The 19,081-nt window shown below is 36.0% G+C and overlaps 1 protein-coding gene across 1 annotated transcript; it reads left to right on the top strand.

Annotated features, from left to right (window-relative positions):
* The first annotated feature begins 13,972 nt into the window (after window positions 1-13,972).
* LOC100251609 (glucan endo-1,3-beta-glucosidase 6) lies at window positions 13,973-18,481 on the top strand. Its single transcript, XM_010656724.3, has 2 exons — window positions 13,973-15,275; window positions 17,166-18,481. The coding sequence occupies exons 1-2, from the start codon at window positions 14,941-14,943 to the stop codon at window positions 18,280-18,282; spliced, it is 1,452 nt and encodes a 483-aa protein (XP_010655026.1). The 5' UTR covers window positions 13,973-14,940; the 3' UTR covers window positions 18,283-18,481.
* The last annotated feature ends 600 nt before the right edge of the window (window positions 18,482-19,081 follow it).

Below are 19,081 nucleotides of genomic sequence, written 5' to 3'. Positions count from 1 at the left end.
TCCATAACCTTATGCGGCAATGTGTTCACCTTTTCTAATGGCTAGAAGCAGCCAACACCATGAGGGCATACGTTGCCCATAACATGGACGAGAATGAGGATCTCCTTGCCAACTTGGAGACAGCGAAGAGTGAGGCTGCTGCTACCCAGAAATTGGCTGAAGAAGGTGTTGGTTTGTTGAAGAAGGCCGAGGAGGAGGTCTCAAGCTGAAGCGTGTCAACTAACTGATGAGAAAGTGGCTATGGCGGCTGATAAGGAGAAGGCTGAAGAAGAAGTTGCTCGACTGAGGCAAAAGTTGTAGGATCTTCGGGCAGGGTTTGCCACTCAAAAGGAAGACTTGAAGGTAAATTACCAAAAACAGGTAGATGATATGTTCTTCTATGGTTATCGATGTTGTATGAAAAAGCATGGCATTGCTCAGGATACTCCCAGCTTCCTCTCCGATGATGAAGACGAGTTTTTAAGCGACCTTGCCTAGAGAAGCAGACATGCTTTAGGAGGCGGTTCCTCTTATGAGCGAGCTTGATACTTTGTATTTCTTTACTTTGGTCGGCTATGGCCTCAACTTCCAAATTTGTAAATAAAATGGATGCACTTATTAATTTAAGTATACTTGTTTTAGTCATTTGTCTTTGTTGCATTATTTTCATAAGCAATCTTTATTGATAGTATTGTTTTAAGTTGGTTACATTCTATGGGCAGAACAGGAATACGTCATCTAGAATTTGAAGATGGTATGTCCCTGAGTCTCTTACCTTAGTTACAATATATGACCCTTCTCAATTTTCTTGTAGCTTTTCGACTCCTACTTCGGTTTTGTTCTCGAAGATTCTTCTAAGGATTAGAGACCCTAATCGAAACAACCATGGTCGTGCCCTTTTGTTGTACTGAGCGATTGTCCTCTGATGGTAAGAAGCTATCTTGATAGCTACGTCTTCTCATATTTCGTCTTCCCAATCCAATTGTCTTATGAGCTCTTCATCATTGTCTTTTTAATCTTGCACGACTATTTTGGCAGTAGGCATGCCAATTTCAATTGGAATAATGGCTTCCACCCTATAAGTAAGGGCGAAAGGAGTGGCTCATGTTGGTTGTTTGGATGTTGTTCGGTAAGCCCATAAGACTTTGAGCAGCTCATCCACCTATTTTCCTAATGTTTTTTCCAATCTTCTCTTTAGTGCATTCAACAGGGCTTTGTTTGTCACATTTGCTTGTCCGTTGCTTTGTGGATAACATGATGTTGAGTATAAATTTTTTATGTTTAACTCCAAGTTGAGCGTTCGGAAGACAATATTGTCAAACTATGGTCCATTATCTGTAACAATCGCTCATGGAATCCGGAATCAACATACGATGTTTTTTCAAGCGAACTTGGAGACATCTTTATCTTTGATGCTAGCATAGGCTTCTGCCTATACCCACTTACTGAAATAGTCGGTTGCAACGAGCAAAATTTTCTTTTATGTTGCTGTAAGGGACAAGGGGTTGACTATGTCCATTTCCATTGTGCAAATGGCCAAAGACTTGTGGCCGAGTTGAGAGCTTCTAAAGGTACACGGGAGATGGGAGTATCATTGACACTGATCACATCTTTTAACATAGCTTTCAGCGTCCCACTTCATGGTGGGCCAATTGTATCCTTACATGTAGGCGTGGTGTGCCAAAGTTCATCCGCCTGGGCGATTACTGCATATGCCTTTATGGAGTTTGGCCATGACATATTTGGCTTTTGGATCACTCAAACACTTTAGGTATGGACCTCCAAATGATCGTCTATATAACATATCATTAATTAAAGTGAAGCATGCTACCTATATGCGGAGTTTGTGTGCTTTCTTCCCATCTTCTGGTACTTCCCCAATCTAGAGGTATTTCACGATGACATGCATCCAACCTGAGTCCGCTTGACTGGTATTGCACACTGGCTTGGGTGTGATTGAGTGCGCGACTTTGAGGTAGATGGGCAACATCACTGCATCTTTTATAAGGAGAGTGGTAATTATTCTAACTAGTGTGTTTGCCTTCCCGTTCTCCTTTTGTGGCACTCATCTAATGATTCACTCGTCTAGCTTTTTCAGGTGATCTTCCACCATAGTGAAATAACGAGCCATGTGTTCGTCTTTGTTTCATACTTCCATTGAATTTGTCCAAAAATTAGTTGAGAGTCGCTCCTGATTTCCAACTTGGTTGCAGCTAATATTAGGGCAAGATCTAGCCCAGCTAGGACAGCTTCATATTCTGCCTCGTTGTTGGAGGCAAAGAAGCTGAGACGAATAGCTTGCTCCATTAGTTTTCCAGTTGGTGATTATAGGATCAGACCTACTTCGAATCCGGACACTCCACACGCTTTGTTTACATGAAGTGTCCACCATTGCTCTCTAGGGTGATCAATCGGATGTGTTTGTTTTTTTATGGAGTTCAGCTACAAAGTCGGTCATAACTTGTGACTTCATGGATAACCGTGATAGATACTTGATCTTGTACTCACTCAACTCAATTGCCCATTTCAACATTCGTCTGGATAGGTCCGATTTATGGAAGGTAACTCGGAATGGCTGGTTTGTAAATACGGTCACTTGATGAGCCTGGAAATATAGGAGAAGCTTTTAAGCGACATCCTTTAGTGTTAGAGTAGTCTGCTCTATCTGGGAATTCTAAGTCTCAACGCCTACCATTGTCTTGCTCACATAATAGACAAGCATTTATAAATTGTCTCGTATCTGCCGAAACAAAACGGCACTAACAACATAGTCAGATACAGCTAAATACATATAGAGTTCTTCATCGGACTTGGAGTTGCTTAGAAGGGACGGTTCAGTAAGGTAGCGCTTGATTACTCCAAATGCCTGCTTACATTCATTTATCTAGCCAAACGTGCTTGCTCCCCTAAGTATGAGGAAGAAAGACCCCAACTTATTTGTGAAACAGGCTATGAAATGACCCAAAGTTGTGAGATCGTTTGTGAGACATTGTAACTCTTTCTTGTTGTTTGGAGTGGGTGTTTCGAGGACGTATTTCATTTGAGCCGAATTAACTTCAATTCCTCTTTGAGTTGCCATAAACCCTAAAAACTTCCCTGCATTGTCGCCAAAGACACACTTAACTAGATTAAGCTTCATGTTGTATGCCTACATCAGACAGAATGCTTCTTCCAAGTGCTGGAAGTGCTCAACTCGGTTTCGCTCTTTACAATAATGTCGTCAATATAGACTTTCATAGTTCAACCGATCAAGGGCTTGAAGATTTTCCTCATTAGTCTCTAGTAGGTAACGTCAACGTTCTTAAGCCCGAGTGGCATGTCTCTGTAATAGTATAGCTCTTGTGGTGAAACAAAGACTGTCTTCTCCTCATCTAGCTGGAACATAGGGATTTGGTGGTATCCATAGAAGGCGTCTAGAAAGGAGAACATCCCATGCCTGGCGGTGACATCAACTATCTGATCTATCTAGGGTAAGAGAAAGCAATCCTTTAGGCAAACGTCATTCAAGTTGGTGTAATGAACACAGACTCATCACTTTCCATCCTTCTTCGGAACTACCACCACGTTTGCGAACCAGTCTGGATATTTAACTTCTCTGATAAATCTGGCTACCAATAATTTGTCTATTTTTGTCTGTCCGAATGAAAATGTTGGACCTTTTGCCAGATAGGCCGCGAGGTGAGTGAGACGTTAAGTTTGTGGGAAACCACTGATGGATGAATTCCCGGCATATCCGAGTGAGTCAAAGCAAAGATGTCTTTGTTGCGCTTAAGCATACTCTTTAGCGATTCTAATTCCCCATGGGTAAGTAGAGAGCCGGTATAGGTGATTTGATCTATGTCGTGTGAGAGGCACAGTGGTTGGAGTGGATCAACTGTGGATGGATCTTTCTTCTTCATGCTCAGTAATTGCTATTGCTCCCTTGTGTTTGATTATTCTGGACATGTTTCCTCATCGGTCGGATGTCCGGACTCTAATGTCACTTGATAGCATTAGCACGCGGCTAACTGGCTACCAAGGAGATCAACTTATCTTTCTTCTATGAGGTAGCTCACCATCTAATGGTATGTAAGGAATGACTTTCATTCTATGAAGCTATACACACCCCATAATGGCATTGTGTGGGGACAAATCGTCGACCATCAAGAACCGTACATTCAAGGTGACTGGGCCAGCTTAGACGGGCAGCACAACATCGCCTAGTGAAGTCATTATAGCTCCATTGAAACCAGACAACAAATGTCCTAGGTTTTCTAAGACAGGTAGTGAGTAGCTCATTTGCTTGTAGGCTGACATTTGCAAGAGGTCAACTAATCTACTTCGGTCAACTAGGATTTTCTTTATGTCAAATTTGGCTACTCCCAATGTTAAGATCAGGGCGTCTTTGTGCGGTTACAACACTCGATTAACATCTATTGGAGGGAAAGTGATTGTGTCGTCGATGGGGCACAAAGTTCCTTCTAAAAAAGTGCGTTGAACGGAGTTAATCTGTTTTCTTACAAAGGCCGCATGGAGCAACCTTTGCCTTTTCCACTTAGAGTTGTGTCTATCATCTATGGGGCCTCCATGTATGTAGTTAATGACAGCTCTAGAGTTGTTAGTGATGCAGGGGTTTGGATGACCGCCTTTTGCGTCGTCTCTCTTTGCCCGCTGGTTATGTGGACATACTGTTTTAGGTGCTCGGTCTTAATAAGTTTCTCCACCAAGTAATGTAGACTCTTGCATTGCTTGGTGGTGTGGCGGTGATCCTTATGATAGGAGCACCTTCTATTCGGATCTATCTTGATTGGCTCTTATCATCTGAAGTCTGACAGACTGCGGATCAGTGGGAGAAGTCTTTCATAGGAGATATTGATGAGGGTGAGTCTCATTTGCTACTATTACTGGCTATTTCTCCTTTTGCTAGCTTGCCTCGATTGATTCGATGGCCTAGAACTCCCCATCTCGTTATTCTTAGTTGGACGATTGGTGACCAAGACTTGTTGAGAAGTTGATCGGACATCGTTTTGAGTATAGAATATTTTTCCACTCGTCTAAATAGGTCATCCTTCATTGCAGGCGGCTTCTTTGCGAGGGACTCAAAGAATGGTCTGCCCATGCTAATGCTTCGCTTGAAAATCTACAGGATGATATCCATACTATAAGATTCCACTTGGAGCACTGCTTGCCCGAACTGCTTCATGAAGTCTTTAAGCGACTCATTCTCCTACATCTTGATATTCTACAAGATGCTTATATTCTACTTTGGTGAGTAGAACATAGGTAGTGGCCCACAAAGGATTTTGAGATATCCTGGAAAGTGCTCACGGAATTCTATGGGAAACGGTGGAACCAAGAGAGAGCTTGGTTGTGCAGGCTCGCCGAAAAAACCTTGCACATCAGTGCATCGTTCCCTATGTCAAGGGTTATGAGTTGTCTAGAGTGCATGATGTGATCAAATGGGTCACTCATTCCATCGTACATCGTGAATTTAGGCACTGCAAACCCTTTGGGCGACTCATTGTTAATAATATGGGGGTTGAACGACGTGGAAAGCATGTCATCCAACTATTGATTGATAGAGTCGGGCGGAGCTCACGTCAACAGTACTTCTATCTACAGCCTTGGTAGCTGAGAGGGTTGTTCTGACACATTTGCTACGACTAGGGGACTTAGATGGGCCCTTAAAGTTTCTGACATACGTGGTTATACCTCCATACCTGGTGTTGAAGGTCCCAATTGAGCTCACATCGCGTCAGATAAATATGACCTTCTATCGCCCCTCCTCTTCCTTGACGCCCAAGTAAAGCTAGTGTCCTCATTCGATTGGGCTTGGTGAGCTGGCGAGGATTCCTCCTTGGATTGTCTCAAGCAGCTACCAAATGAAAACTTTATGCCCCTAGGGTAAGATGCCTCAACAATTCGTCTTAAGGTTGTTTGTTGACTCTGAGTGTGCCGGCTTTGAGAGGGGCTTGCTGTCGACTTAAAAATTGGCCCAATTGGTTTGAGAATTATCCACTTAAAAATTATATTTAATGGAATTTCAAAAAAAATCAAATCAAATCTTATTAATAGAAATTAAAAAAACAAATTACTTTATATAATTGTGTTTTTTTATTAAGTCTGTGTTTATTTGTTCCAAGGAAATATTATTTTTTTAAAATAATTTTTTTCATTTTATAATTTTTATTAAAATGAATATTATATTAATAGTGTCAAATGATTTTTTTTTTCTTTTACTTATAATGTGATGTATTAACATTTGAGCAAATTTTGGTAAAACAAATTGTAGGTATTCATTGAAAAATAAAATTCCACAACATATTAATGTTTTTATTTTAAAAATATATATATATCCAAAATGTGGGGACATTAGAGAGCTTATTAATGAAAAGTGAAAAATTAGCTTCATATATATCAAGTGTTTGAAAATCAACACAAAATATATATCACTTAGAATATGTTTGGTTCTTAAAAAATCGGAGAAAAAATGTAGAAGAAAGAAAATAAATAAATAAAAAATAGAAGAAAGAAAGTAGACAGAAAAAATATAAGATAGAAAATAGACCGAAAAAATAGAAGATAGAAAATAGACCGAAAAAATAGAAGAAATAATGAAAAATAAATAAAAATTAGATTTAAAATTTTTAAATATTACTTCAAAATCATTTCACTAATTCTAACTCTTCAATATTAAGATTAAATATTTTAAAAATATATCAGTTTCTAACTAATTATAATTATATTTGATTTTCTTTTCATATTTTTTACACTATAATTAAACACGAAAAAATCATTTTCCTTAATATTTTTTTCTTCTTTTACACTATGTTTGGCTCTTGGAAAATTTTTATAAAAAAAAAAAAAAAGAATAAAGAGAAAAAGTAAAAGGAAAAAAAAATGAATGAAAATGAAAAATAAGTTTAACCTCAATAAATTTTTTTTTCATACATTTTTTCAAACTCATTTTACTTATTTCCCTTTATTATATAAAAATTAAATAATTTTAAAATATATAAATTTTTGAAAAAAAATTAATTATATTTTTCTTTGTTAAACCAAACATGAGAGTCATTTTCCTTAACATGTTTTTTTTTCTTATTATTTTCTAGGAATGTTAATGTTAATGTTAAGTTTCATGTGAAAACTAGTTTTCCCAGTAAGTAATTCAGCCTTGTCACTAACAGTAAGCTTATCTGAACCTATACAAGGTCCCTTGTAATGCTGAATTTCATGTGAAAGCTACTACTCTCATTCCTTGAAGAATTTAATCTTTGACTAATCGTTCATGGGGAAGTTGAAAGTGAATTTTCAAATGGTTATATATCACCTAAAGTGGAAAACATATCTTTATCAAGTGATTTATACAATGATTTGACAATAATATCTTTATCATTCCAACCACCATCGTCATACACCCTTCACTATCAGCCCAAGTAAAGGTAAAACTACATTTGAAATAATAAGAAATAAAAACAATTTAAAATTTTTTAAACACTTTTTTATTTTTCAACAGTATCCCTTTTCTTTTCACATCTTTTGCTCCTTTGATTTTTCCTTTCGCCTATGTTTAGTTTCCAAAAAGTATTAACTAAGAAAAAAAATAATGTTAAGAAAACTGGTTTTCTCATATTTGGTTTCATCATAATTTTTTTTTTTAAGAAATAAATATAATTAAAATTAATTAGAAATTTATATATTTTAAAATTATTTAATCTTTATATAATAGAGGAAACTAAGTGAAATGAGTTTGAATAAACATATAAAAATAATTTATTAATTTTGAATCTATTTTTTATTTTCTTTCACTTTTCTTTTTCCCTCATATTTTCCCTTAAATTTTTTGAAACCAAACATAACCTTCATCTTTTTGAATATCTATTATATTTTTTCCATTAACTATTTTTATTAATTCAAACATGTAATGCTTAAAAGTTGCAATTGAAAAACTTAGGCTATATTTAAACGGTTTTTTTTTTGCTTTTGAGATAAAATAAATAAAAGCATGCGTGGTTTTCAATTATTCTCAAAACAAGTTTTTAAGATTCTTTTTTTTTAATAAATTATTTTTAAAAAATATATTTAAATTATTTTAAGTTATTTTCACTTATTTTATGATGCTATTTTAAACATTAATTATACAAATATGAAGGATATTTGAAAATAAAACACGATCAATAAAAGTTATTTTTAAGAAACATGTGAAAAATAGAAAATAGATTGACAATATTTCATGCTCTTAAACAGATTTTTATTTTAAAAAACATAAAGAATTGTTTTGTTGAAAATTATTCCCAAAAATCATTTTTTTGGAACTATTATAAAAAATGTTCCTAAACATACCCTTAGTCATTAATGAATTAGCTTAATTTACATACAAATCCCAAATTAAAAGTACAATTGATAATTTATTAAAAATATATATTAAATAAATTATATCTAACACTCATCAAAGTTTAATGGATTCTAGTGAACACAAAAACCATCCCATGGACCACATCAATCAATTACATGCTATAAAAGTCAGGAACAAAGACTTAGAATAATGGAGTTGTAATCGTAGAGATATCAAGTTATGCAAGTACAAGAGATGTATATCTAATTTATGGTAGTGTTACTTATTATTGTGTGATAACTTATATAGTTGAACTACATTATCTTGGTGAAAACACACTCTTTTTATTTAAGTGTGATTGGTGGGATGTAACAAATATAGGAAGGGATATAAAACAAGTGTGTCTTTAAGGATGGTAGTACATGGTAAAGACTGTAGTACATCACCTCCTAATTAGAGGGATGACTTGTCTTGGTCGTCAAGATGAGTTTCCTATGGTGAGTGTACTAGTGTATGTAATGTACATTGGACATGACCTATAGTGAATTATGACACAAGGCTATCAATTGTCATGATTCACTAAACTACTATATTACATGGACTCTCAACCTTGAGAAGATATTGAGCATGTATCAAAATCAATAAAATGATTTAACTTATGAGTAATATCTTAAAATGGTCATATATCCTTATGGATTGAGTCACTATTGATAAAGGTTGGTGACAACAAGTATTCTCAATAGAAGCATTATGATATCTCATGGATTGAGATAATATGTCCCATTGGGTGATCCAAAAGACATATGATCATGAAATTTATAGTCGTAGTAATTCCTTTAGTGGAATTTAACATATACTCATTGGAGCTAAAGTTTGTCAATTAATTACATAAGAAGTGAAATCTATAACTTAAGGATTTGAGATGTATTCTTGATAGGTGATAGCACGACCTTGTTAGATTATGAGTATCAGTTCAAGAGGAGTTTGTATGCAATGGATAGTAGGTCACAGACCCAAACTTCTTCTCATTGTTATTTACATAGGGTATTGGAGTGCAATTGATTCTCTTTAGTGGAATGTTGAATCAAGTTCAAAATTGAATTTTGAGAGAGCTAGTACTCCTATGAGTCTCAATGGTCTCCGCTCTAAGCTCATATCCCATGATGATACAGTTTATGAAGGTTGGATTGACTCTAGGTTCACTCTTGTGCATAAGGGTATTTTGGTCATTATGCAAGATTGCTTAGGGGATAATAAACAAGGTCTCTAAATTGAGTTAATTGATTAATTAGATGTTCCTATATGATTAATTAATCAATTATGACTCATTTTAGGCTAGATTAAATGACCCAAGGCTTATGGACATAAGTCACTTAAGCCTAGTGGACAACCTTATAAATACCCTCTTAGGGTTAGGGTTTCCTAATGACTTTAGTTAATCATCTTCCACCTCCAGAGAAAGAGAGAGCTTCAATGTTTTCACCCTTCCAAACCCCACACTTTGGAGTGCTAAGATCATGATTCAAGTCATCAGGTGAAAAATCTTGGGTGTATGAGACCTCCATACTATTCAAACATGTTCTTCACCGCGAGTAACTGATCTGGGCACATCCAGATCTAGGTATGAGTACTATATCTCTAGATCTATAGTTAATAATGGTTTTTATTTCCATTTTATTATGCTATGATAAATTAAGAAATGCCTAGGGAAAGATGCATGTGCCTTACAAGATCCAAGATATGGAAATGAAGTAATCCAAGGTTCTTAACAGTGTTCCTTTAGGTGATCCTAAGGAGGTGTACTCATGTAAATTATGGTCATAGTAGTTGTTTAAGTACAACTTAACATAAGCTCTTAAAGAAATAAGATTTATAAATTAAACACACAATAGGAGGATCTATAACTCAAGGATAGTAGAGGTAATCTTGAAAGGTCAATAACTTTCACTTTGTTAAACTTCGAATATTAGTTCATGAGGAGGTTGAGCACAATGGATAATAGGTCATGGACCTAAACACTTAGTGTCTCATTGTTATTTACATAAGATATTGGAATGCAATTAATTCTATGTAATGGGATGTTGAATTAACTTTAAAAGTGGATTATGAGGAAGCCAATATTGTGTTATGGATCCTAATGATCCCTAATTAAGCTCATATACCTTGTTGGCACGGTCTATGAGGATTAGATTGGTTCTTGGTTTACTTTTGCGCATAAGGGCATTTTGGCAATTAAGAAAGGTTGCACAAGGGTTAGTGAACAAAGTCTTTGGATTGGGCTAATTGATTCATTAGATGACCTTATGTAGTTAATTAATCAATTAGAACTCATTTTGGGTTAGATTAAGTGACCTAAGCCCTTAGTGGGCTCAAGTCACTTAAGCCTAGTTAAAGAACCCAATAAATACCCCTTTAGGGGTTAAGGTTTTATGTTAGACATCTTCCACCATCCAAAGAGAATAGAGTCATAGTCTTCACCCTCCATACCTCCCATCGGTTTTGTGCCAAATGCAAGGATGAGTCATCACAATGGAATATCGTGGGTCTACTAGGCATTCTACGACTTCATTCAGATTCTTCACCGCACAAATTTGATTTAGGAATGTCCAAATCTAGGTAAAGTTTTCTCTTTTGATATCTAAATCTTGTTAAAGGTTTTCAATTGCATATTTTCCACTATGCGTAGGATTTAGAAAAACCTAGGAAGAAAATCATGCGCCTAACTTGATCCTAGGATCGAGAACGGAGTGATCTAAGGTTCCTTACATAGATAAGACTTTTTTTCTTTGTTGTTCAATTTCCTGAGGTAGAACATTATTTCTCTCAAGTAAAGATTTGTGTTCATTCTCTAAAAAATATTTTTTTTCAACATAATTTACTTTCTCTTCTTTTAACACATCATGCTCAATTTTTAGAAATTCTTAAGCAATAGTTATCTTGATGCATTTGTTTAATAACAATTGATATTGTTGTCACTATCACTAGTAACATCTTTATTAGACACAACAGATGTAATGAAATTAAGAAAGGTTTTTTTGTTCATACTTGTAATCTTTAAGGCTCAAAGGCTCGCTCTAACTTGATTTCGTGTCGATCTAAGTAACTTGCGTGACCTTTTTAATATCTTTGGGATAAGGATGGTTAGTGACACATGTCCTATCCCTGCACAATTAAAAGATTCAATATTTTTTTTCCCATAGAGGTGACTTTATCCATTTTCTTAAAGGAATTGTCAACTCTCTTTCTCTCTTTGAGTTGTGTTTTTGGAAAAGTTTTTTTTTGAAATCTCATGGTATCTTTAATTCATTTTGACAATAAAGCAAACTCTTCTCTACCTACTTAGTAAAAGCTTTCAGACCTTTTTCCTTTATTCTTAGAATCCTTGAAAGCTTTGTCATGGCTTTTGAATATCAAGAATGGCTATCTCATAAGTTTGAAGGGATCTCACAAGTTCATCAATTTTCAGAGAGTCATGTCATTGCTTTCCTCTATACTAGTAACCTTAGGTCTAAATCTCTTTAGTAGACATCTTAGAATTTTTCTTAATACCTTAGACTATGGAATTTTCTCCCTAAGGTTAAAGCTTGAGTTGCTATGTCTCTTAGCTCAAAATAGAATGTAGGGAAAGTCTTATTCTCTTGCATTTGTATGCTCTCAAACTTGATAGTGACCATTTGAATTTTGGAAAACTTCATAGCTAAAGCGCCCATATAAGTGACTGAGAGAATATCCCTAACTTCTTTGGCACACTTACATGTGGTTATCTTAAGAAATTCATCAAGACTAACCCCATTAAAAGATCTTAGAATTTTTCTCACTACCTTAGACTATGGAATGTTCTCCCCATGGTTAAAGCTTGAGTTGACTATGTCTCTTAGCTCATAATAGAATGCAGAGAAGGTCCCATCCTCTTGCATCCATATGCTCTCAAACTTGATAGTGAACATTTGAATTTTGGAAAACTTCATAGTTGAAGTACCCCTTTGAGTGACTGAGAGAATATTCCTAGCTTCTTTGGCACACTTATATGTGGCTATCTTAGGAAATTCATCAAGACTAACCCCATTAAAGATATTATAGAGAGCTTAAGCAATCACATCATTGCCCTCGTTATCCAATTTATCTCATTCCTATTTAGCCTTGAGTTCTCCGGTAGATTTCTCAATACCATCCAATTTCAATGGCAGCCCCATCTAAATCCCACTAAGTTCCATACCTATTCTCCTTGTATTTTCTAGAAAAACTCCAATCAAGCCTTCTAATGTGGATAATTGTTGTTATCAAAATAGGGAAAGATGTTAATAGAAGATCCAATTCTCTATGATTCCATAACTTAGATGTAGCATGATTGAAAAATTTTTTATTTAAAATTTTTTTTTCTTCCTACTCTATTGCCAATTAAAAGTTTTTAGATTTGGATTAGAAAACACATATAGGGGGTGAATAGGTGTATAATTCTTTTTAGCCCAAAATTCATTGTTTTTAACCTCCTCCTTTGATATAGAGAAATGGAAAAAATAAACAATACATAAAACAACAATCTTTACCTAAAAAACCACCCACACAGTCCCTTAAAGACTGTGTGGCTATAAGAACCATGAGGTCAAAGATCTCTAGTCATTAATCCACTATTAAAATAACAATACACAGTTTTACCCAACAAATGTTATCCTAAGTCTTATTATCCAATACCTGTATTGAACTTTATGTACCTAATGCAACAAATAACAACACTACATGATGCCCATGGACTCTACCTTAACACCTCATGAGATGCATTATCTCTCTCTCAACCTAAGGAACATGAAGAAAAACTTCTTGAGAGTTTTGGATGCGAAGGCTAATACGATATTTCCAATATTTCTATCAAAAGAACAAAACCATTTTGGCATTATATCTATAGGATAAAAATACCTAGTGAAATGAAACTCAAATTTCCAAAATAAAATTGATTAAAAAAATAGAATTGCAGAGAGGATAATTGAACTCAAAATAATAATACAAGTGCTCATTAACATGGATGAAACAATGCACTTAGTATATGTTTTAGTTAAATATAAGAAGTCCCCACTTGTTTGAAAATTCGTCAAATATCTTTCTTATTTTAAATTAGAGGAGATATGAGTGAAAATAATAAATGAGAAAGAGAGGAGAAATATTTAATAAAATTTCAAACCAACAGAGGTTGTGTGTATTTAACCAAAATATCGGGAAGATCAATAAAGTTAAGTCTTTTAATTTTTAAAGCAAGAATATTATTGTTTGGCGAAACAAGTTCTCCTAGTAATAATTCTTTAATTTTTGTTAATTAAAAAATTAAAGAATCTTTTAATGTGGATAGTAGTGGGCTAGTGGGCTTAGCCTTAAACAACGAAACATTGAAGAACCCGAACATCCGCTTTTCTTCTATGTTTTAAAATTTTAAATAAAACCAGATTTTTAAGATCAACTTCAAAACAATAAACCGTCATTAAATGCTCAATAAAAGTCAACATTTTTCCGTCCATCCTAATATCAAAAAAGAAAAATCAAGTGAAAAAGGTTAAGTGTTAAGTGAGTATCACCCACGTGTCAGTAAAGCAGGTTATAAACGGCTAAACCGGTACGGTGACACTAACGGACGTCACGATTCTAACGTCGTAAACAACACTGCCGCTTCGGGACAGTGTCCTGTAAAAAGATGCCAGAAGAGCTATCAAGACAACCATCTTTTCATTAATTTATTCATTATTTATTCTCTTGTTTATGCGACAACGCACACCTTCCTTGTTCTGCTGCCTTTTGCTTTCTTCTGTATTTTGTTTTGATGTTGGTGGCATGAGATAAGTGGATTCTTGAACACATTTCTTGCTCAAGAACAGGATGCTTAACTTGTTCATACACCTGCCCCTTCAATCTAAATCTCTTTGAGCCTATTTTCATTTTCTTTCCTTTTTTGGATTTCCTTTCAACATCCATCAATCTATCTGCCTGCCCACCGCCTTTATCTCTCTCTCTCTCACTCTACTTTCCCTCACTGCTACTCCATTTATTCCATTCCTTTTCTTTTGTGCTCTACATCTGAATCCTAGTGTTGCTGGATTCTTCTTTATCTGCACCATCACTGCTCATTAACCCACCCCTTATTTTCTCTCTTTTTTATTTCTTTCTTTTTTTCTTCTTCTTTATTTTCTTTCTTTTTCTTCCTTTAGCTTCAGTTTTATCTTCTTGGTTTCTGTCTGTGTTTGAATTTTACAGCCCCAACCTTAAACATGTTTCTCACCCTGTTCTGGATTTGATGTGGGGGTTCATCTGAAAAAGCTGTTTATTTGTAGTTGTTAGTGATTTCAGATCAGCTCTTTCCTTTTTCTTGTTGGGTTCTTACTGTTATTGTTATTTTTGCAATCAGCTCTCATTTATTCTTTTTTCTTTTTTCTTTTTCTTTTTCTTTTTCTGTGTTTATTAGGTAATGATCTAACAGCAGATAGAGAGTCTGGCCTCAGACCCCCTTTTTTTAATCATACCAAGCCGCCTTTTAAAAGAAGAAGAAAAAAATCTGGTTGTTGCCAAGTTTCTTTTAGGGTTATAGTTTCAGAACCATTTAATTGGGTCTTTGATTTGGTGCTTTTGAGGCATATAAAGCTGGAAAAGCAGATTTGATCAAGAACATGGGGTGGTTGTCAGTGGCATATGGGTTGGTTTCAGTGTTTTCATTGGTGGTGCATTCAGTGAGTGGCATTGGTGCCAACTGGGGGACACAGGCAACCCACCCTTTGCCTCCTGAAACTGTAGTGGATCTGCTGAGGGACAATGGGATTGACAAGGTTAAGCTTTTCGATGCTGATTACGGAAACTTGAAAGCTCTAGGTAAGACTCGGATTGAGGTTATGGTGGGCATCCCCAACGAGATGCTTGCATCTCTGGCTGGCAGTGTCAAGTCTGCTGAGAAATGGGTTGCTAAAAATGTCTCTGAACATATGACCACCAATAATGTTAACATCAGGTCACTTCTCTTTACCAACCTTTCTCATCTTTGAACTTGATCCCTTTGAATTGGTTGTGATAAATTGATGCTAGGATTAATTGTTGAAAACAGCATCTAGATTATTTCTTTTTCTCATGTTTACTTTCTAACTCCTCTCCAATGTATGTATGGTGGAGTTTCTTATGCAAGGAAATATGGGATTCTTGAATCTTGAATCATGAATAATTGCTATTGGGATTCTGAAACCGTGATTACTCTGCTTGAACAACCAAATAGCTTCATTACTTCATATAATAGATAAATGGGTGTATACACTCCCACCCCTACCTTTTCTTTTACTTCATATTCCACTAAGTTTAGCTGATCTTAGTGCACACGGTAATCAGTTGGTCAAGGTTTTGGTTTGTTTTGTTTTTATTATCACTTTTGAATAGTTAATTTCTTGAATTCCATTTCCATGGAGTTACGTATTTTTTGGATCCTGGCAAAATTTAAGCCCTGCTGTTGCTAGCAACCGTTTCTTATATTCCATGAAGCCTGAAAAGGCTTGATGGGGTTTCCATGGTGTGCACAGCCGTAAGGAACTGTATATTATCTTTATTCTTTTATCCATTGGATGGATCTTAGCACTCTTTGGTGGGTACGTATATTATTAGTGTGCAAAACCTGTTTATGCATTTAAATGTAGTTGGCAAATAATAATCAACAAACAGGAAATGGGAGAGGATGAGTGATATCACAAAGCACTGACTTTTTCAATGCTTTATATCTAGGAACATGTTAAGGTGTTCCCGTTTACTATCTTCAAAATTCAAAAAGATCCTCCAAAATCCAAGGTATCAAATTGCGTCTTCACATTTACACTGAACTTTTACATTTACAAGTTGGACCTGTGTTTTAAAGCCTCCCCTAATCTAGGTGGGCTTGGTTTGGCTATTGAAGTGGAGATTTCTAGCCTCCTCTAAGCTAATTGGGTTTTAGCTGGAGGCCACTGGGGATACAATTCATGGATTTGCAGAATAGTTTGCTTTTTAGAGGTTCAGATGCTCCTCTGGTTGGAAGTCTAGATTGGACAAAAACATTGTACAACCATAGGTGCTGAACTAATTTCTTAGAGATGTTTGTTAAGGATCCTATTCCCCCTGAATTCCTTCACCATAGGGGGGTTTTTATTTGGTGTTATTGGGCTTTTGGGAGCTGGATGGCTGCATTGCCAGTTTCCATATCATATTTGGTTTGTTTGAAGAATAACTGATTCTTCTCTTCTAATTTCTTCTCTTCCACATGCTTCTATTCAACCGGATTGTTATTAATCATTTTTTTTTTTACTGAAAGATGCATTTTCTATAAAGAGTAACTATGTATCATAATGATTTGTTCTTAGTTCTAAGTTTATATTTCATATGAAGAGTGTTCATATTTCTATTTATCTTTTATATTTAAATTTTTTATATAGAGATATTTTGGTCAATTTCCTAACAAATTCCAATTTGCATCTGTGCCCTCTCTTCAATTTTGTCTGACTGTCTCCATGGGACTCTTGCCCTGCCTTACTCTTAATAATTCACTGGGGCTTTTTTTGTATCTAAATTGGAATGCTACCTGAATGCGTTTGTTACTTCTTTCTTTCAATATTTATTCCATGTATTCTTGTGAGTGAAATTGTTTTCTCTGAAGTTCATGGGTTAGTGATAACTCATATAGGGTTAAGGTGGTACCAAACTGCTTAGGTAAGATGCTCTGCCATTTTCCTATTAATAGATTTTCTATTAATTGCATAATGTTACTATAAATTCATTTGGTTTTGATTGATAAAATGTGTGCGCTTGCACATGGGGGGCATGTCTGTGTGTGAATCCAAACTTTATTGAGTTGTTCATGTAATTAGTCATCCTCATGATTTCACAGGTATGTTGCAGTTGGAAATGAACCTTTCTTGGAAACATATAATGGGAGTTTTCTCAGGACAACCTTCCCTGCCCTCCAGAATATTCAATCTGCCCTGATAAAAGCTGGCCTTGGCAACCAAGTGAAGGTCACTGTCCCCCTTAATGCTGATGTCTATGCGAGCTCAAGTGGCCTTCCATCTGGAGGTGACTTTCGGACTGACATCCATGATTATATGATTCCTATTGTCAAGTTCTTGATGGACAATAATGCGCCCTTTACTGTCAACATCTACCCCTTCATAAGCCTCTATATTGATTCCAACTTCCCTGTTGAGTATGCATTCTTTGATGGCAATGCATCCCCGATAAATGATGGTGGGACATACTATTACAACATGTTTGATGCAAATTACGATACTCTTGTTTGGGCCCTTGAAAAAAATGGGTTTGGGAACCTACCCATCATAGTAGGAGAAATTGGATGGCCCACTGATGGGGATCAAAATGCAAACTTAGATTATGCTCAGCGGTTCAACCAAGGGTTCATGACCCATATTTCTGGTGGGAAAGGAACCCCAAAGAGAGCTGGACCTGTAGATGCTTATTTATTTAGTTTGATTGATGAGGATGCCAAGAGCATTCAGCCAGGGAGTTTTGAGCGCCATTGGGGGGTATTTTATTTTGATGGGTCACCGAAGTACCAATTCAACCTTGGTACCACAAACTCAGGGTCTTTGATTCCCGCAAGAAATGTGAAACATCTGGAGCAAAAATGGTGTGTGATGAAGCCATCAGCTGGCCTTGATGATCCGCAAGTGGCACCAAGTGTGCAATATGCTTGTGAAAAAGCTGACTGCACTAGTCTTGGGTATCAGACATCTTGTGGAGGTTTAGATGCTCGGGGGAACATTTCTTATGCATTTAATAGTTACTACCAGACACACAATCAGCTCGACACCGCCTGCCAGTTTCCAAATGTTTCAAAGATTGTCAAAACCGACCCATCAACTGGAACTTGCATATTTAGGATTGGGATACAGCAGTATTATGGAAGTGCTGATAGAAAAAAGGGGGGTCTTCAAAGCCCATTGATTTTGGTTGGGCATCTCATTCTCTTTTTGTTGACCGTTCTGTGAACTTGGAGGAATTTTAGTTTGTCAGGTATCATTTTGTCTCCATCATTTTCAATGCTTTCTAGACTAGTTTGTTAGAAGCTTAGAGCAATTCGACGAATAGCATAAGCTTAGTTCAAATTTTGCAATCTAGAAGGCAAACATGTAAAATTTAATTGCTTGGATGTTTTTTATGTTATGAAGTGCATGAAATTTTGTGATTTGGGAGGCTATAATGGAACAGGGTTGAAATGTGGACTACGGAGTCGATAATGGATCAGCCCACATGGCTCTGTAGGTCCCAAATATGATTAGTGGTTCCTCTCTCACTTTTTGTTTTGCTAGCAGGTGGCGCCCACTCCATGTTTGTGTCCAGGTAGATTTCCTTTATTGTATTTTTCTGCTGGTAAGTTGTAGATGCTAAAGCCCATCACTGTAGCGTCACTTGCCCATAACCCTATCTGGTTGTATAAACCACCTGTCTCTCATTTGGATACTTCTTGATTGAACTCATGAGTTGAAGAGAGAACACATTGTTTCAATTTGTGTATCCAAAGAATAATTTTTAGTGTTGCATAGAAATCTCAAAATGTTTCATATCTGAATGCCATACGACAGCTCAAGTATGCATTACTGGACTCCAATGACTAGTGTATACTAAGCATGTAAAGGCTTCAAATGCCCTGGTGACTGGCAGGCTTCCGTAATTTTTGGATGGGTTTGTCTTCCCACATGTTTCTGAGAGCTTATTTCTAGCCATCAACTGATTCTTCCCACCCCACGCCACCCTCAACGTGGCTTACACGTTGGTGTGAAAACCATC

The sequence above is a fragment of the Vitis vinifera genome, chromosome 9 (genome assembly GCF_030704535.1).
Source record: "Vitis vinifera cultivar Pinot Noir 40024 chromosome 9, ASM3070453v1".
Taxonomy (NCBI): domain Eukaryota; kingdom Viridiplantae; phylum Streptophyta; class Magnoliopsida; order Vitales; family Vitaceae; genus Vitis; species Vitis vinifera.
This window is presented reverse-complemented; position numbering and strand designations above follow the sequence as displayed.

Excerpts from the sequence above, each read along its gene's own strand:
- LOC100251609 (XM_010656724.3), top strand. The coding sequence starts at position 14,941 with ATGGGGTGGTTGTCAGTGGCATATGGGTTGGTTTCAGTGTTTTCATTG. Across the intron at positions 15,276-17,165 it reads ACCAATAATGTTAACATCAG|GTATGTTGCAGTTGGAAATG; the intron begins GTCACTTCTCTT and ends ATGATTTCACAG.